General features: G+C 41.7%; 2 protein-coding genes across 3 annotated transcripts; both read left to right on the top strand.

Moving 5' to 3' along the window:
• The first annotated feature begins 63 nt into the window (after window positions 1-63).
• On the top strand, window positions 64-6,670 carry LOC147799845 (solute carrier organic anion transporter family member 2A1-like). The gene is made up of 12 exons (XM_087133629.1): window positions 64-204; window positions 360-600; window positions 700-997; window positions 1,140-1,350; window positions 1,895-2,269; window positions 2,770-2,934; window positions 3,277-3,481; window positions 3,903-4,080; window positions 4,668-4,864; window positions 4,964-5,028; window positions 5,574-5,782; window positions 5,920-6,670. The coding sequence occupies exons 2-12, from the start codon at window positions 374-376 to the stop codon at window positions 6,001-6,003; spliced, it is 2,214 nt and encodes a 737-aa protein (XP_086989755.1). The 5' UTR covers window positions 64-204; window positions 360-373; the 3' UTR covers window positions 6,004-6,670.
• Window positions 6,671-7,401: 731 nt separating this feature from the next.
• Window positions 7,402-17,996, top strand: LOC110987658 (solute carrier organic anion transporter family member 5A1-like). 2 transcript variants are annotated; one of them, XM_087133604.1, is made up of 12 exons: window positions 7,402-7,560; window positions 8,422-8,635; window positions 8,774-9,047; window positions 9,420-9,615; window positions 11,641-12,015; window positions 12,260-12,424; window positions 12,865-13,063; window positions 14,598-14,772; window positions 15,168-15,364; window positions 15,703-15,767; window positions 15,875-16,086; window positions 16,456-17,996. In XM_087133604.1, exons 2-12 carry the CDS (start codon window positions 8,439-8,441, stop codon window positions 16,573-16,575), a joined length of 2,175 nt encoding a protein of 724 aa, XP_086989730.1. In that variant the 5' UTR covers window positions 7,402-7,560; window positions 8,422-8,438; the 3' UTR covers window positions 16,576-17,996. The 2 variants fall into 2 exon arrangements, with proteins under 2 accessions (XP_086989730.1, XP_086989729.1); XM_087133603.1 differs by having other exon boundaries at window positions 15,875-16,094.
• Window positions 17,997-18,261: the final 265 nt, after the last annotated feature.

Here is an 18,261-nt window from a genome sequence, read left to right as displayed (position 1 = left end):
TACGTTTAGGTTCTGGCGTATCGGATTTGTTGACGTATCGTTCTAGAATGGGGTTTTGGCGAAATGGTGTTTTATTAACAGCCCAGCCTCGCTATTCTATCACCGTTGAGGGGGTCGATCTGCATTGATGGGATATCAAGTGGATAGGGTGCAATTGCGCATTGCAAATGCCTTTACTTCCGGGACTGATACCCACTAGCTTTGGTAAGCTGCTCACGTTATTTAGCATATGATATACGCAATATACGCAATTTCTAATCTTGAATAATAACGTCATGAATTATAGGATCACATGGCTCGTTTTTGTTTGGCCACTAAGTGTATTCACACTGTCACAACTCGGATTTCTTTTTTGAAAGTCTGTTGAGTCACGATGGCAGAAAACGACGTCCACGTAGCTTACCAACCGGTGGACACAGAAGATGAAAACACCAAGAAGCGCGACACTGACAAGAGAAGGGTTTTGGGGAAAGATGGAGGGCTCCTTCCAGAAGAGCAATGCTGTTGTGGCTCCATCCAGCGCTTGGCACACCCCATTGTCTTTAGTGGACTGATTTGCCTCGTCAGCATCTTCATGGGAGCTGCCTTCACCGGAACTGGGTAAAACAGTCATTCTTGCACGGAAAGTATTCTCATTGGTTTCTCTCATCTCCAGTCATCAAATCTGGTCATCATTTCAACTTATTTTTGTCTTTGCAGAGGTGGTGTTTTTAGTACAATAGAGAAACGCTTCCAGCTCAAGACATCTGAACTGGCACCCTTCTTGATTGTCAACGACATAGTGATGATTGTGATGGTACTTTTTGTTGCCCACTACGGCCACACCAGCCACCGTCCGAGACTCATCGGGGGAGGCACCGTTATTGTCGGCTTGGGTTTTCTTCTCTGCACGTTGCCACAGTTCATTTACGATACGCCTCAGCAATTTTCCCTCAGCACCGCTTCAGCTGCGAACGGCACGGCAGATGGAGACCCAGAAATAAATTTGATTTATCAGGTATGCCATGTTTCTACTTGTTGCTACATGAAATTCCTTAATTAAAAAGCTTCATGATGATTTTGAATGGCAATCAAAGGAGAATTTGGCTTCTGTGCTTATGGAGGTACACTTCTGCCATATAGATTCCGTGTTGTTTCAGATTTGTAAGACAAATGAAACGTTCTCCGGGAGCGAAAACACGGAGGAGTGCTCAGAGGAAGAAGAGAAGACCTCAGGGTCTCTCATATGGCAAGTGTCGTGGATCATCGTGGGTCAGATAATAGCTGGTGTGGGGGCAGCTCCAATATCACCACTTTGCATCACGTACATCGACGACTGCGTGGAGAAATCTTCAACAGCAATATTCATATGTAAATGAAACTAAGGCTGGTTGTAGAAGGGTTAGAAAAAATCCTTCGTGCATATTGTGTACCCTGGCGGGGGTCATACCGTGCCAAAGGGAACGCTTTTCTTCAAGGGATTAAAACGTTAATATATCTGTGCGACTTTCTGGCAATCTGTCCGTCGAACTGGTGGCACCTCAAAGGCCAATCCCATAAAATATGGCACAACACCCCCAAAGGGCTGAGCGAAATAATTTCAAGAAAACGCAATCCGTTTGTCATATTTTCAAGTCTTCTTTGTAGAGAAATGAAAAAAATCACTTACAAGCCACCTTAGCCCATTTTTTTATGGGGGACCCAAGTCTCTTGCTATAATGTGTGTTAACACACCGTGATAACTATACTTGTCTTTTGAGAAAAAAAGGTTCCTTCTGCTTCGCCAGCGGGCGATAAATTTAAATCATAAAAAACTACTCTTCCGAAAAGCTGAAGTAAAACTGGAATAAACTAAAACCTTTTTCATCAGCTGAAACTGATTGTTTTATGTGTAATGTGATATCTCACTTCCCAGCGGCTATTTTCGTTGCTGGTTCAGTTGGACCGCTTCTCGGTTATCTCATCAGCGGCTTCAGTCTTGCCATCCACACCGATTTCTACAAGGGCCCTGTATACTCTCAACCGAGTGACCCAAACTGGATCGGCGCGTGGTGGTTGTGCTACGCCCTGACCGGCGTATTGCTGGTCCTGATAGGTATACCCATCGCGCTGTTTCCGAAGAAAATCCGGATGCGAGTGAAGGATGCTCAAACTGATGAGGAAGAGATAAGGATGACCCACCAAGATGGGGAGAAGCAGACTAAGGCGGAGAAAGATGTGTGTGGTGATGACGTTAGGGTTTGTGACGTGCCGGACAGGACTTGGAAGGGAAAATGCTCGTATGCCATCGGTAATTTATAGGCCCTACTTGTATACTATTTACCTGACAAGCTAGTGTGGATTTTTGGAAACTATGCTTCACAGTGACCATGCTGTCCTCAGAGTTAAGCAATGTTAATGTAGTTAAGCAACTAAAAGAAAAGTCGTATCTTCTGAATGATCTGCGACTGCCGTTACCCAGGTGTGCACTTTTGCTAATGTTTCTGGCATTGTATTTAGACTTGATTCCAGGCTAAATTAAGATGTACGCTCGTTCTTTAGCTTTCTGACTGGGTAGGGCGCTATTAAGGGCTTTAGGGAGCGAGGGCTAAAGTGTCGCTCTGATCAAACTCCTTGTTCAATCCAAATGATGGTGGAGCTAGCCTGATCTTGGTGAAACTGACCTTTGAAAAACGAAGAACTTGGCTAGATTAGTGATCTCTTCAAACCCTTAAAAATGACTTCCTTCGGTCATATGGTTCGTAATTTGTAACTCAGACTTTACCATTCCTTAAACCTACAATTCCTCAGGTTTTCTCAGTGCTATTCAGCGCCTGGTAACCAACGTGACCTTTGTATCTATGGTCCTGGGAGCATGCGCCACGATTTCATCAATGGTTGCGACATTTGCTTTCATGGCCAAGTACCTCGAGACCCAGTTTGATCTTCCCGTTTCGGAAGCACCGATACTAACTGGTAAAGTCCCACTTCTTGTTAGTCAACACAGAGGGTGGCCATGCCTGAATTTCGAATGTCGTTTCTGGATTATTAGACTCCAATTTTCCATGAATTTTGATTTCTTAGCATAAATTACCACCAGAATTAAAATCAACCACCCTTACTTTTACTCCGTGAAAACATACTGGGAAAAAATCATTTCCTGTGCCGTTCATTAGCATCAAGGCAGATCAGCATAATAATGTGTGCTCCGTACGGAAGGCTGTTGGATAATATTATTTCTTTTTTTGTCGAGGAAACTCACCGAAGGAAAATCTGTCTTGGTTGAACCATTTTATTTTGGTTTTTACCTTTGATCAGGTCTTATCACAACGCCAGGTATGTTGTTGGGCAACGCTATAGGAGGCCTGGTGGTCAAGAAGCTGAAACTGACCAAGAAAGGAATGGCCAAAATGGTGGTCATCCTCAAACCGTGTTCTCTGCTCATCCTTCCACTGTCCCTCTTCCTTGGATGCAACAATCGGGACATAGCAGGAATCACGGCAAGTTACCCTACCTCAAACATGTAGGTTTTTCTACTGTCTATTAGCCTATATTTAGCTTATCAAAAAAGACCCAACCTTGCAAAGCTGAAAGTAAGCTGTTTTTAAATACTAATTCAGAGCTTCAATGCAGTTGATGGAAAGATTAACTGCTATCTGAAGGGCTCTATCCAGACAATCGGGGGGTAAGTCAAATGTTGTGGCTTATGCCGAGAAAAGAGCATCGCAACGATTGAGATAGAAATTAGCTTCAACATAATTCACGGTGTTCCTCGGGACGTCTCTATACCTAGTTTTAGTTCAGAGCACGTGCTGCGCTGCAAAGGCCACGGAGTTACAAATTTTGTGTAAAATGATCAGCCTCGATATCCATGCCAACACCGATTTACCATTTAAAACCAATGCTATTTCGTTTGTTTCCCATGTATATGATTTTTTTTCAAGCACGAATGGACCACTGCCAAATCTTACAACCAGCTGCAATGTCGACTGCGCATGCCCAACCACTTACACACCCGTGTGTGGCTCCGACGGTGTGACGTATGTGACACCATGCCACGCTGGTTGCTCAGCATGGATACAAGGGATGCCCGATAGTGACGATGGTGGAAGCACCACTTTTGTAAGGATAGAAAAAACGACTTCACGAAATCTGAAAAAAATGAGCCAGACTAGCACTAAATTTCCCAATTCGCATGATGTTTATTGTGCATTGGGCCTACATTTTTGGCGCTGTGTTCCATATCCATGTGCAACAGTACTTTTTTTTACATACAAAGTGTGGACATTCCTTTGTTCTCCTGTGGTTAAGGAAATTTGAGGAAAATGCTTCTTTTTCTCCCAGTAGGATAATTCTTTCGAGCTGGATTTTTGATGATGATTTCCTGGACTGTTACTCTTCATTTTGCCACATTTAACCTTGACCCCAAAATGCCTCTCAAACTGTTTTTCAGAGAGGGGAAAACATTGTGTGGACGCGTGCAAGTCCACACAATGCCATCACACCCTACATTATGTGGACGGCTTTTATGCAGAGGTCCACACTGTGTATGCCACGCCTGCACATCTCCATTGTATACACACTTCGTGATCGTTGTGGTTAACTGGTTAGAACTAGTTTACTGAATTATTGCTCAAGGGCGTGGCCGTGAAAGGTGTCGTGGTCTCAAGTTCAAACCCTTAACATGTCTAACATATACTTTTACCTAGGTCTACACAAACTGTACCTGCACGGATGTCTCCAACTCGCTCAGCCAGATTGGCTTAAAAGGAGACAATGAGCATGTGGCGATGACTGGCGCATGTCCTCACGAGTGCACTACCCTAATCCCCTTCGTCGCCATTGCGATTTTCAACACAATCCTTGGTGCCATTGTCGGTATACCAGGTTTCATGTTGGAGTTCAGGTGAGTTGCAGTGACGGGTTCACCTTTAAGAAAACATTGACGGAACTCGTTATGGATGATGCGAGCTTGAAGCAAGCTTTCCTTTCTTGATGTTTACAGGGTTGTGGATGAGGGTGATCGCTCCCTGGCCATTGGTTTCTCATCAATGATGATGCGGTTGCTAGGTAAAACATTTCGCATGCATTCATATTTGATTGTAAGGCTTGTTTCCGATAGACTCGGAGCATAGGTTGGCTTACCCTTCATCAGCGACAACAAGGCAAGATAGTGTTGGTGCCCGTGCACTACGTTGCTCTTTAACGCGTGACATTGCGCACGCGTGAAAACAACCCCTTCCGTTCCATCTCTCAACTTCAGTAGCTGTTGAAGGATGACACGAGGTAGTTAGAAACTGGACAGTTTCGCACTTCTTGTGCAATACTTGAAGCAATCAGTAGGCGTCACTGTCAACAGGCAAAAATGATTAACAACATCCCAACAGTGTTGGAAATTGACAGTGGTGATCAAAGTCTAAAACTTTCTACAAAATTCGAGTCAGTCGGATAAAATGACTCAACAGAGTAAACATCTTGAACACAAGACCTGAAGGAGTGTCCGTTGTTATGTACATGTACAGTTTTTGTACTTTGTGGAGAGTGAATTTGGGATTTGAGTACCGACCCAACATTAGTATAACTGGTGTAATCTTTATCATACTTTTTGTTCCAAGCGACGATACCAGCTCCTGTTATATTCGGAGCAGCCATCCAAACAGCTTGTCTCCTACTCCAGTCGTCGTGCGGGAAGACAGGCAACTGCCTTGTCTACGACATCGTTCATTTCAGATACCTCTTTCATGGACTGATTTTGGGTCTGGAAATCCTGTCCACAATTTTGTTCATCCTCTGCTTTTACTCGATAAAAGAGACAACAAACGAGGTACTCAGAAAAAGTCATCACACATCTCAAATTCTGAAACTGTGTTGAGTGTATTATATTAAGATTTGCGGAAGGGCTCAACTGTAGCTTGATTCGAAACAGTTAACTGATTTGGAATACTTTCTTTGTCTCCTCAGAATAGACAAGTGTCGGTTGCAGCTGACGGATCACAACATAGTGACCCGTCTGATGGGGAGACAGAGGAGGACGTCTTCACCTAAGCACAGGAAGAAACTGATATGTGATGGCATCCACTCACATTCTCGACGTCTAACAAGCACCAAAATTAATTTAGGAAGAAAGCATTCAGTACACAGCATACAGTGGTTGTAATTCAATATTGGAACAGTGAAGCAATATGACATGCTGAGAGTTTGACAGATTAGCACAATGGTAGTGTAAATCATAGTTTTGAAAAATGGCATTAATTCCGTAAGCTTAATTTGTCCTTTGCTTGTTACGCTCTGCAGTTTACTTGCATTTATTAAACAGAACCGAACGGAATTCCTTTAAAGCTTTGTAATAGTTTAATTATTACTTTTGCGTTTACGTTTCAGTGTAAACTTTACTTACAAAAGGAGTTAAAACTGAATTTACAACTGTATATCTTTATTCTTCCAGCTTATGAACTCAGAAAATTGTGTAGATATGTAATCAAGGTACTTTAATCTATGCATTCTTATATCTATAAGTTTGTTCATTGGAAAATGATTTTAAAATGTGATTATTTCGATACGCAGCGAATGAGCCTGGACTACTGTGTAAATCATGAATCTAACTCAACGAGTCAAAGTTGTAAGTAACAACAATCTCACGCATTCTATCTGAGATAAAAAAAATGCAAAGAAATAAAAGCTTCAGCAGTTTTACTGTCATCAATTAACTACATCTTGGAGTCAACGTTTTATATGATGCTTTGGTTTCTTATGGTAAACAGCGTCTTTTCAAAAACTCAACATAAAGTGAACAAGATCGCATGCCTCAGTAATAATTATTTCCCCAAATGATTTAAAACAGATTTGGTTTGGAAACCGAGGGGAAAAAATGACCAAATTTCCACTCCATTGCAATGGCCAAGAAATGTCCCTAATTGAGACAGTATTTTGTTCAATCCCTAGAATATGCGTTATCAATTATGCCAATAACAAAAAGTTTCGTAGTGGCAAATACAAACCTTAAGGCCTGTTAACACTTCAGGTGAATGCGAAAACGAAGTGAATCTGACGTCATGAAATATATACCCAGAAATCTGGCACGAGTTGAAATGTGTTCAACTTTCACGACTTTGCACTCGAATGTTTGATCTGACGTCACAAATTCGCATTCGTGTTCACTTTTGCGCGAAGTGTGAAGCAGCCTTTACACGACATGTTCCTCTCGTGCCAAATATAACCCAGCTAGTGCGCAACAGCAATCAGAAACTCCTAAGAGGCACTCATAAAGGCCTTCCAGATTTCCCAAAACCTGTGAAAGGAACGTCACTCCTATTCCTGCGGACCTTACCGAACACCAAATTACGAAAACGGACCTAACGGTATAGGTAATGAATTAAACAATTTTCCACAACGAGAATTCCTTTAAACCTGTTTGTTCAGCCTGCTACTCTTTGCGAGAGTCCTAGAATCAATGACTAATGTGTTTGTTCTTGGTAAAAAGAGAGCATAGGGACTTCAGCCCCTATTGGCCGTGCAGAGGCATATCTGATGCATGCAACTCTCAGACTGTGACGGAAAACACGGATTAGTCTGCTTGTTTTTAGGTGGAAATATCTAATAAAGGTGAGTTCTACAGGTTGGATCTGTGAATAGACATTGCCAGTACTGCTAGCACTTGACTATTAATGCACTAGTTGCAGGAAACAAGGTTACCTTGTCAGCTGCCTCCATTGCAATGTTACTTGATAACTTGTCTGCCTTTAATTTTTGCCGACCTAGACACGCTTATCAACAAAAAATGCAGTAACCGTTAGCATCTGAAAGGTAACATCAAGTGCGCAATGTTTTAATAAAGTTACGCTATTGAAAGAGACTTCTAGATGTCATTGAGTATGCCAAGGTATGGTGTGGGCCTAAGCACCAATGTGGAAATACCATCAGTGCTACTAAAGGTGGCCATAATACAGGGATTGGTTATGATTACTATTTTAACAACATACAGATTGCTGTTGTAGTTCAATGACAAATTCTACATCGCGGCCAAAGCCCCTCATGATTTAGGGGTCAAATTTCAATTATTTCAACAAGAACATGTACAGTTTAAGGTGATATTGGATTTTATTTAGAAAACAGTTGAAGCACCGCCCCCAAGGGTGAAAGATCTGTCAAAGTGTCAAATTGAAATTGTGGTTAGCATTCAGTATGCTCCAAAGTACAAAAAGTAAGACATAAATTAATGTTGTATACCGGTTATACAAACCCTAGATAAAGGTCAAGATAAACAGACAAAGGTAGCACTTTGGAAGCTGCTTGTGAAATGTCAGCATTTACTTTGATTTCTTTGGGTTTTAATAACTAATGTATCATCACCAGAAAGAAATCGATACACATGTAACTAATCCTAAACAATTCGTTGTTGCACCCTCAATGCTTTTATTATTAATTCACGAAAACAAAGAATGGTGTTGATATTTCCTCAATAAGCACCGTCTGAAAAGACAATGAAGGGCGATAACACGCTCAGCGAGGTGTTGAAGAGAAAAAAAGATGGCAGAGAAGGCATGAGCCCGGATAAAGAGCTATCACCGGAAGAGCAATGCTGCTGTAGTGGCCTCCAGTGTCTGGTGTCCCCCTACCTCTTCGGCGTCATGGTGTGTTTGGTCAACCTCTTCCAGACAGCTGCTTCAACCGGAACAGGGTAACAACAACATTGTTAGCTTGCTTTTAAGTTGTTGCATTATTTATCAAATTTGGAATGCTTCTCGTGACTGTTCGTGTGTTGGTCTTTTATTTGAGTAGTCTCTTTCTCCAAAGGTTGATTGTGGTTGATTTGCAGAGGAGGTGTTTTGACTACAATAGAGAAACGTTTCCAACTCAGAACCTCTGAATTGGCGCCATTCTTAATCGTCAATGACATTGTGAGCGTGGTCATGGTGCTGTTCGTGGCGTACTACGGCCACACCAGCCACCGACCGAGGCTCATCGGGGGAGGAAGCCTTCTCATCGGCTTGGGTCTACTGCTTTGCATGCTACCTCAGTTCATCTACGAAACGCCTCCGCAGTTTTCAATAGATATTGATCAGAACAGTACAGGAGAGAACGTATACCCGGTGAGCATGTCGGTGGACAAATAAAACCGTGCTTTCTCACGAAACTCCCATTTCCCAACACGTTCAGAAAGCATGACCTGAAATTTTGCCAATCCTGGGTCATTTATTCTATACAGCATAGAGTATATGTTGTTATCAAGTTGCTGGGATGCACTTTGAAATCTACTGCTGTAGGATAAAAAAATTCCCCTGGATATTTCCCCGATATAAGATGACTTTAATGACGTAATTTTCAGTGGTATGAAGCAACCTGACAGCGAATAGTCTCAATAACATTCCAAGAACTCCATTCAGCCAGATGAGATCTCATCAATTAACAAGAGATGTCAACATTATAGCTAACTGTCTTACAAAGGTTTTTTTAAATTATAGGTTTGTCAAAATACCGAAGGTACACCTCCTGGGTGTACCGAGGAGGAAGAGAAAAACTCCGGTTCGTTAATATGGCAGGTGGCATTGATTATCGTTGGTCAAATACTGTACGGATTCGGAGCAGCCCCAATACTGCCGCTCTCCGTCACGTACATGGATGACAATCTGGATCGGAGCTCAACATCAATTTTTGTTGGTGAGTTACACAGAGCTCCGTAGGTGTTCACGATGCACTAATGATGACTCAATGTAAGTGGCAACACTCACGTACTGTTTTGCAGACGCATGTGCACTAGAAGCTCATGATTAGTCTGCCACAGTTTTTCCACATCATTTGATGCATAAAATAGTGTTGGTCCAGAAGAGGCATTGCTTATAGTCAGTTCTCTATGCAGGCATTGGTCGGAAGCTGTCGCAACTTAACTGTTCTGGAGTTGTTAGGCTACTACTCTTCCCAATAGGCCTTACAAACTCTAAGATTAGCGAAATTTAGCTTCATCACAGGCAATTAGGACATTCTGATCTGTGAGCAATGTTTCTCTCAGCTAAATGCAAAATACTGGAAACAAAAAGTATCAGGGTGATACAATAAACCACCCTCAGAGTATCTGTGAATAACTCTGTTTCCTGTCTGTCTTTTCCTTTCAGTCCTTTAGCTACTGTGCATGCTTGTATGAGTAGGGCAGAGCCGTGGTTGATCGGTCAAACAATAAAGACACCTTGTACACGCATACTTTTGGGGACATCTTCCCCATACCCACATTCAAACAAACACATTTATGATATATAGTTTCTGTACCCCCACTCTAGTAAGGAAAACTATTATATATGCATGAGTTTTGGTTTGAATGAGAATGGTAGTGCTGTGAAGATTGAAGAGCATGAGCCAATGAGATGTAAATTAGTAGAAGGTTGTTCGGTTGACTTGGAAGAATTACAGCAATTTTATAAGAGTGTGTTTTGAGCAGATTTTGACTCAATTTTGTATCTTTACTCGGCACGTTTGAGGGGGACAAGTCAACAACATCAACCAGCAACCGTACGTTAAAGAATTTAATATTTACTGTTGAATGACAGAAATATTGCTTTCCTTACTAAATTTATTATTGTGAGATGCACCAGGAATAAGGATGGAAGCAGGATTTTGAAGTAATTGTAGTAACGAACTGATGAACATGTTGAATAATTGGGTTGTATAAATGTGATGGCTCTATCTAGATATTGATCTAAAATTGTGTCAATTGCATTAGAGTTCCAAGATGGAAAGGTCTAGTGATGCTACAATAAGTGCTATATTGAAGGGTGTATGGAAACAACATTAATGTTTCACTTTAATACTGGTGATATAAAATCTGAAAGTAGAGCGAATTTGCATGTTTAATTATTAGAGCATAACATTTTGAGAATTTAATGCACTTGATGAATTCACATGACGGCCCTTGATGATTTTGATATACTCTGGTCTTGATGGTCTTGCATGAATCTTGATGGCTGGCATGGTTTGAATCTTAATGGCTGGCATGGCTTGATGTTCTGTTCCGAGTCTTGACGGAAGAGGAACTCGTGAAGACGTAACGCGTGTAGACGTGTGGACGTGGAGGGAGGCCATTTGAAGTGGAGTCAAGTAGAAACTGAGCGATCGACCCAGATAATTGATAAAAGCCATCAAGTCAGTTTAATTCATTATTATATAAAGCCTTCCTTGGAGTATTATGTAAGTTATAATTCTTGTGAAATAATTATTATCGCTGTGGATAAATAAGGGTGCGCCTGGAACTGAATTTAAATTTGAATAAAAGTTATCGCTTTGAATTAAATTGATCAAAACTTGTTGACAGCTAACCGAATTTGCTTCTTGAAAAAAGCGGGGTATACAATTTTACTGGAGAGTTACATAAGTTTCGTGCAAACTGTAATTAACAGAGGGTGTATCTCGATTTTTCGATTTTAGCATTTGACCCTTGGGTAGGGCCAGATACATATAATGAAGTTATTTTATTTGTGACTTGTCCTTTGTAATTTATCATTGTGAAGTGTATAATTGTAGTTTAATAAACTAATACAATTACAAGCGAATTTGTAGGCTTAATTTTATTTGCCTTGGTTATTGACCACTATTAGAGATAGGTGACTCGTTCTGACTCAGGGGTTTCAATTTGTCCTAGCAAGGATTCAACCGAAAGCTTAACTTTGTCTTTCTTTACTTTTTTATCCAATACAGCTGGCTCTTTCATCGCAACTGCGCTGGGGCCCCTCCTGGGGTACGGCATCAGCGGGTTGAGCCTATCCAGACACTCCGATTTTTACAAGGGACCCGTGTACGCCACGCCAAAGGACCCTAACTGGCTGGGCGCCTGGTGGCTAACCTACGCTATCACCGGAGCGCTGGTTACAATTTCGGGTCTCCCCATTCTGCTGTTCCCAAAGAAGATCCGACGGCGGGCACAGAAAATTAAAGACGGAGAGGAGACAGCGAGAGGATGTGATGAGGGAGCCAGAGAAACAGCCCCGGAGGCAGATGAAGGCGATGATGTTCCTGCTCTGTATCGTCTACAGGTTCACCAGACTGGAGAGGGAATGTGGGCATATGTCAAAGGTCAGACTCAAAAAACTTGATCTGATTTTTCAAAGTCTCTTACTCCTTTGATGGCAGGTCATTCGTTTACTCCGAACAAAATATCAAGGTGATTCTGAATATTCAGGAGGACAGTGTTAACAGTAGAAGTCTCTAATTCCATGTGACAAAATACAAGCAGTCCTATTTGCCTCTACCTTCGAGAGAGACAGGACACCCCTCGACTAATTACTCTCTCTCTCTCTCTCTCTGACGCTTTTTACAGGCTTCCTCAGTGCCATCCGTCGCCTAGTTACCAGTCTTCCATTTGTGTCCTTGGTTTTGGGTGTCTGCGCGATCCTTTTTGCCTTAGGTGGCACCATAAACTTTATGGCGAAATATCTGGAGACACAGTTCTCCTTGTCAGCTTCCACAGCACCCATGCTGTTCGGTAAGTGATTCAACCTTTCTTTCCTCTTTCTGCTCCTTACACACCGAGATCCTGACTACTCAGAGACTGTACCCATGGCAGACCCATGTGATAATGATACTAAACGTAGCCGATGATCTTCCTAATGCAGCAGAAGAGTTTTTAGCGTGCGATGAAGACTCAAAACGCCAGTTTTGAGGGAATGTGAATGTGAGCAAACACTTCATGGAGATATGCCTACCCTCGCTGTGCACTCTGGGATTAAAACAAGGTTTGAGAAACTCCATGGGATCAAAGCAGGTGTGCTTGGAAGGATAACACCATACACATGGTTCGTGATATTCTTCACAAGGGGTCACAATAAGGTATGAGGAGAATTCCCGACCACAAACCAAACCTGACCTTTGCAACCATAAACTCGAATGTGTACAAAAGGCTCCTTTCCCACCTCTTCCCGCCAGGTATAATACTGACCCCTGGGGCTATTTTCGGCAACCTGATTGGTGGATTCGTGGTCAAGAGGATGAAGTTGTCTAAGAAGGGATTGGCTCGAATGATCGTCATCGTCTTACCCTGGTTCTTCCTGCTTACTCCACTGTACCTCCTCCTTGGATGCGATAACGGAGACATTGCTGGCATCACTACCAGCTACATAAACATGTAAGCTTGTGGGACGTTTGTCAGTTAAAACTGATCCACGCCATAACAAAACCATGAAACACTCACCAAAATGTTTGTTTGTCGATGGACAAAAATGACGTGAGCATCGATCAAATTTGTATGGCATATGTAACGTGTCACTGCAGTTACTCGGTGATCTCGGAATGATTTCGCCATAGATCCGACCACCCTCTGCTTACCAAACAGGGCTTTTTAGAGAAATGCCCCGAGTGAGTTTTTGTCCTTGAAATAAACTTCAAGGCTACAAGTTTGGACAGTAAATGTAATAATTTCAAACTTTCTCTTTTCCAACAGGAGAGCAAACTAAAAAAAAGAGGAAAAATAAACTTTCGGACTTGAACCGAGAATTCTTGTAACACTAATCCGCTTTCTTACCCACTACGCAAGGCAAACCAGCTTGACTAGACTTGTCTTTTTTATTTCGTGCCCATAACTCTACATATGACGCTCAGGCTGTTGCATAAGCCAGCTAATACCGAAAGATATTTTGATCCCCTTCTGAACATGGGCATTTCTCTTTAAAGCTTCGGCTGCTAACAGCGGTGAGTTGTCGGTCCGGTGGATTTTCTCCACGAGACAGTTTGTTATTATTCCAACTGTGTAGGCCTGTGCCCAAAATGAAGCGTTTCCGAGGTCATTCAGAAACAGCCAAATAATACCCACGAGACATATCCCATTATTAGCATGACCATGCGCAGGTTAGCACGCGTGCTTTTTTCCCCAATGACCTTGTGAAAACCGAACTGGTTCAATTCATAGATTAGTTCATTAAAATGTTCTAATTTATGTGCTCATGCGCACAAATGGCGAGTGGAGGCAACCAACTGGAGCGGCCTGTTAAGAATGTACAGGGGAACAACTTTCAACATCATTTTCTGTCAGCTTCAGACTGCACTGTTTTTTCACTTTTGTCTCCGGAAAACCCTCTAAAGTCATTATAGCTATTGCTTTCTGATGTAAGAGGAATTTTTAGAGAACAAAATAAACACTTGAGCATTTTCGTTCGTTCGAAGCGCACGAGGCCGAAAGGAATTAGTAGGGTTCCGTTCTGTGTGAGCTGTAAAACAAATTATGCGATACGTTAGGGCACCATCCGTCATTCTCGGTCAACAACGTAAGTGGCGAAACAAAAATCTGATGAAGGTAGCCCGCCATTCAACCTGCGTTCAGCCCGCGATTCAACATAGTACGAGTGGTTCATAGTGCCCTGGATTACCAACTACTTGGACATGGTCAGAAAGAAGTCGTGTTAATTTCCTTTGACCTCATGCGCTCGGGGAGAAAGCAAAGACTTTTTATTTCCTGCGGCGTAAAATCCTGTCAGACGAGAAAGTAATGATTTTATTTTCCGAAAACAAAAGTGACCATAAATGCAGAAGCTCAGAGAAAATGACGTTACAATTTGTGCCCCCGTGTAGTCTCAATGGGCCGCTCAAGCTTGTTGCTTCCACTTGCCATTTATGCGCAGGCGCGCATGAATTAGAATTTATTAGTGAACTGGTCTATTGTTCAGGACAGACGCAAAACTCCCAGAGCTGCTGGCCGAATGCAACGTTGACTGCGCATGTCAGACGCGGTATACACCAATCTGCGGCTCCGATGGCATGACGTATGTAACACCGTGTCACGCAGGTTGCCTAGCAACGGCACGAGGGGAGCTTGGAGGAGAGGAAGGTGGTAATGTAACGGTGAGTAAAGGTTATTTAAGCTGGAACACTTAAGAAAACGAATGACAAAATGACATTGACCCTTCAAAACACCACAATAAATGTAATGTTAGAAATTCCGCAGACTCGCCCAGAAAGGTTCAGACCAGGCAAAATTAGCATTATTTTGTTTTGACTTGGTTACTGATTTGTTAAAAGGAGCCAGGTAATCACTATTTATACGGAAACAACGAATCGCATTCATGACATAATCCTGTCTAATTTTTAAAGTGAAGTGCGCGACAAACAGGCTTTACGAGAGGAAACGGTTCAGTGTTGAGCTTGGAAAGAATTTTAAATGTAATAGACGGACATCATCGTGTGTTGGATGTGGTGGTAACATTGGACTAGCGATGAGCAACTCTGTTTTCTCACAGATCTTCACAGACTGTGGGTGCACTGGTACAAACAGTTCGGATGACCCATTAGGCTTGATCGGAAGCTACGAGCACGTGGCGGTACCGGATGAATGTCCTCATGAATGCAACATGCTTATTCCTTACGTTGCTTCGGTGACGGTTGGGTCGCTCATCACCACACTATCGGGGAATCCAAGTTTTATGTTGCAGCTCAGGTACGGCTAAGATAGTTCCGCAGAAAAATTGATATTGTATCTGCTAGTTACAACTGGTCGTCATACTCTCCCATTTACCTAAAGGCAAGACATTTCTCTCTGATAAGCTTCCCAACATCATTAGTACAGAGATATACTCTATAAAATGAAGGACTTCTGATTCCCGTAAAATAACGGGTATTCCCCATGTTCCATCTGAAAATACGGCCTTTTTCCCGTGAATGGATGTTTACGGAAAAATTCCGTTCATTTTTCTCCGTAAAATTCCGGAAATTTCTAAGAGTGTACCCTTTGAAAACCAACACGGCCAATATTCGCTTTATTTACTTTTGTTTCAGATTAGTAAATGATGATGATCGATCCGTCGCTGTTGGGTTCACGTCTATGTGTCTACGGTTACTAGGTTGGTTTAATGATACATTTCCTTTCAAAAGAATCCGAAATAAAAATGGATAACTGAGTGCGTAACCTTTGCCAGTTTGATCTTTTCCTTCTCTTTCTCATTGGTAGGATTTATTCCATCTCCTATCATCTTCGGCGCGGTCATCGATACCGCTTGTCTCCTTTTCCAGTCGTCGTGTGGGAAGACAGGAAACTGTCTGATCTACGACATCGTTCATTTCAGATACGCTTTTAATGGGCTGACCGTTGGTATCAACTTTCTGGCATTTGTCATGTTCTTAGTGTGTTACCTCTCGCTAAAATCGACCGACGAAGCCGAGGTAGGTCGGTAAGCGGACGCTCTTGTAAAAGTGTTGTATTACTGGGAATCATCCCCATTAATCGACCACCCTTTTTAAATAAAGTTCTACTCATTCACTACACAGCTTGTAGTGCGTCTCTCACTACAGCTTGTCGTTCCAAAACTTGGTGGTTATCATTTATCCTCGGTTGTCAAACAGTAGTCTTCAAAGTACCATTGTTGTGGCCACGTGTTTCTCGGCAATTTCATCACAGATTACGTGACAATTATTTCGAATTTTACAACTTCAGATCACATTAATTTTAAAGAATCAACAATTCACTTATATTGTTTATTGGGCTCGGTGCACTTGTATGCGTCACATACGATTATTTTTACAAACGTGTAGCGATTCCAGGAAAAACCCGTCGAGAATGGAGAATACAACGCAGACACTTGGGATGAAGGCCTTCAGAGAGACGATGGAGCAATTTTGCAGACGGAGGACATTCAAGACACGGGCATCTGAAACGCTTTACATTGCAGCCATCTGTTATTGCGGGGCTACTAATAGTAAACCTTTGACAATTATTCTTAGCTTGAACCACTGTGAATCAATTTGAACCGGAAAAGCTTCCAATACCAGCTAAATCCTACTATATAAGGGAATATTCATCACAGATACTGCTTAGTCTATCTATTAAAGTATATTCTCGCTGTCTTGAAGATCACACTCACGCTCATCCAATTGATTCCTTCAAAGTTACTGCCACTACTTTACAAATATACATCAATAATTAATCAATAATTTGAAATTATTTATTGTCTGTATACAGTCTTAATCTACAGAAGGTAGACTGTAAAGAAGGAAAGTTCATTAAACATAAGCGTATTTGATTAACTTACGCTAATGTTGAATTGTCTGTAATGCATAGCTTTACAAACCCTAGCTTAGTATGAGACTCTCGATGTACATATCCCCAGTGGATCATGGTAGAGCTTACTTGTTTTGTTGTTCTTGAAGTGTTATCACCACGAATTAAAATAACACCTTATCATTTATCAATGCGACTTAAAATTGTGCTAACTCAATAGTTTAATAATGTTAGCATTGTTAAATGCTCACTCTGGTGTTCGCTATGGGGGCCTCCGATTACAAAGCCTGATGACTGTAGTCTTGTTTTACTGCCCACATTGCTTAAAACAGGGATATTTATTCGGGAAAGGATTTTGGAACTAAAAAGCAAGAGAATAAATAGACTCTTACGTTGTGTTTTGAGTAGAATTATTGGAGTTTTTTGGTAACCTGCAGAACAAATAGTGGCTTGGAATTTAAGGCTGTCGGTGTATTCATGAATGCTTCAACTCTGTATCATCAATTACACAATCTTAACATGGAAACCCAATAGTACATGTTGCTGGGCTTAAAGACCAGTGTCATCAGACATTGAACTTTGGAATTATGGTCGGGGAATCACTCCGTCGATCCTTTGACCTGTAATTTGTTTTGCAATCTGTCGAGGCTTGAAGGAATTATCAGTGGGAATACTTCGTTTTTATATCAAGTTCCTAACGACCAATTGCCGCTGTGTGGATGCTGTTAGTGAATTATTTCGAATCTCTGATCAATTTTTTAGCTAAACATTCACAAAATAGCGCACGATAAGCCATACCCGAGGCAGACTTACAGAAACCAAACGACCCCTTATAGTCAAGTCAAAGCCTGCGTAGAAGACTGCATTATTAAATGTGGCAGTGCAGTTTTCCTGCATACAATCCCAGATCAAAGGTGCAGTTTGGTAATTTTTGTAATTGAACGCAGGTACTTTTGTCTGAATGATGAACGACAAAAGATGGAATGCCGGTACACTAAAATGATAATAGCTAGGTTTGTTTCTCTCTGTAAAATAAAGAGGATTGCTCAATGGAGTGAATTTTTCATAACTGCAATCAATCTGTTCTGTCTTTTCTACTCTGATGTCTTATGGAAGTAATCATTTGTAGGTGCACAGTTACCTTATCAACTATGTTTAGCCCGTAAGCAAAGTAATACCCACAAAATTCTGCCCAACACACGAACCCGTAAACGCGGACTTTAATACCTGTCCTGATTTTGTTGTTTAACTTCACGGTATTTCATGTGTCGTATTTTCATTATTTCGACATAATTACATGCACATTTTTTTTCATCGAGAAAAGATTTTTCCGATCTGAA

The sequence above is a fragment of the Acanthaster planci genome, linkage group LG02 (genome assembly GCF_054643075.1).
Source record: "Acanthaster planci isolate LZ-2023a linkage group LG02, COTS_SCS, whole genome shotgun sequence".
Lineage (NCBI taxonomy): Eukaryota > Metazoa > Echinodermata > Asteroidea > Valvatida > Acanthasteridae > Acanthaster > Acanthaster planci.
The sequence above is the reverse complement of the archived record's forward strand: the minus strand, read 5'-3'. Positions and strand labels throughout refer to the sequence as shown.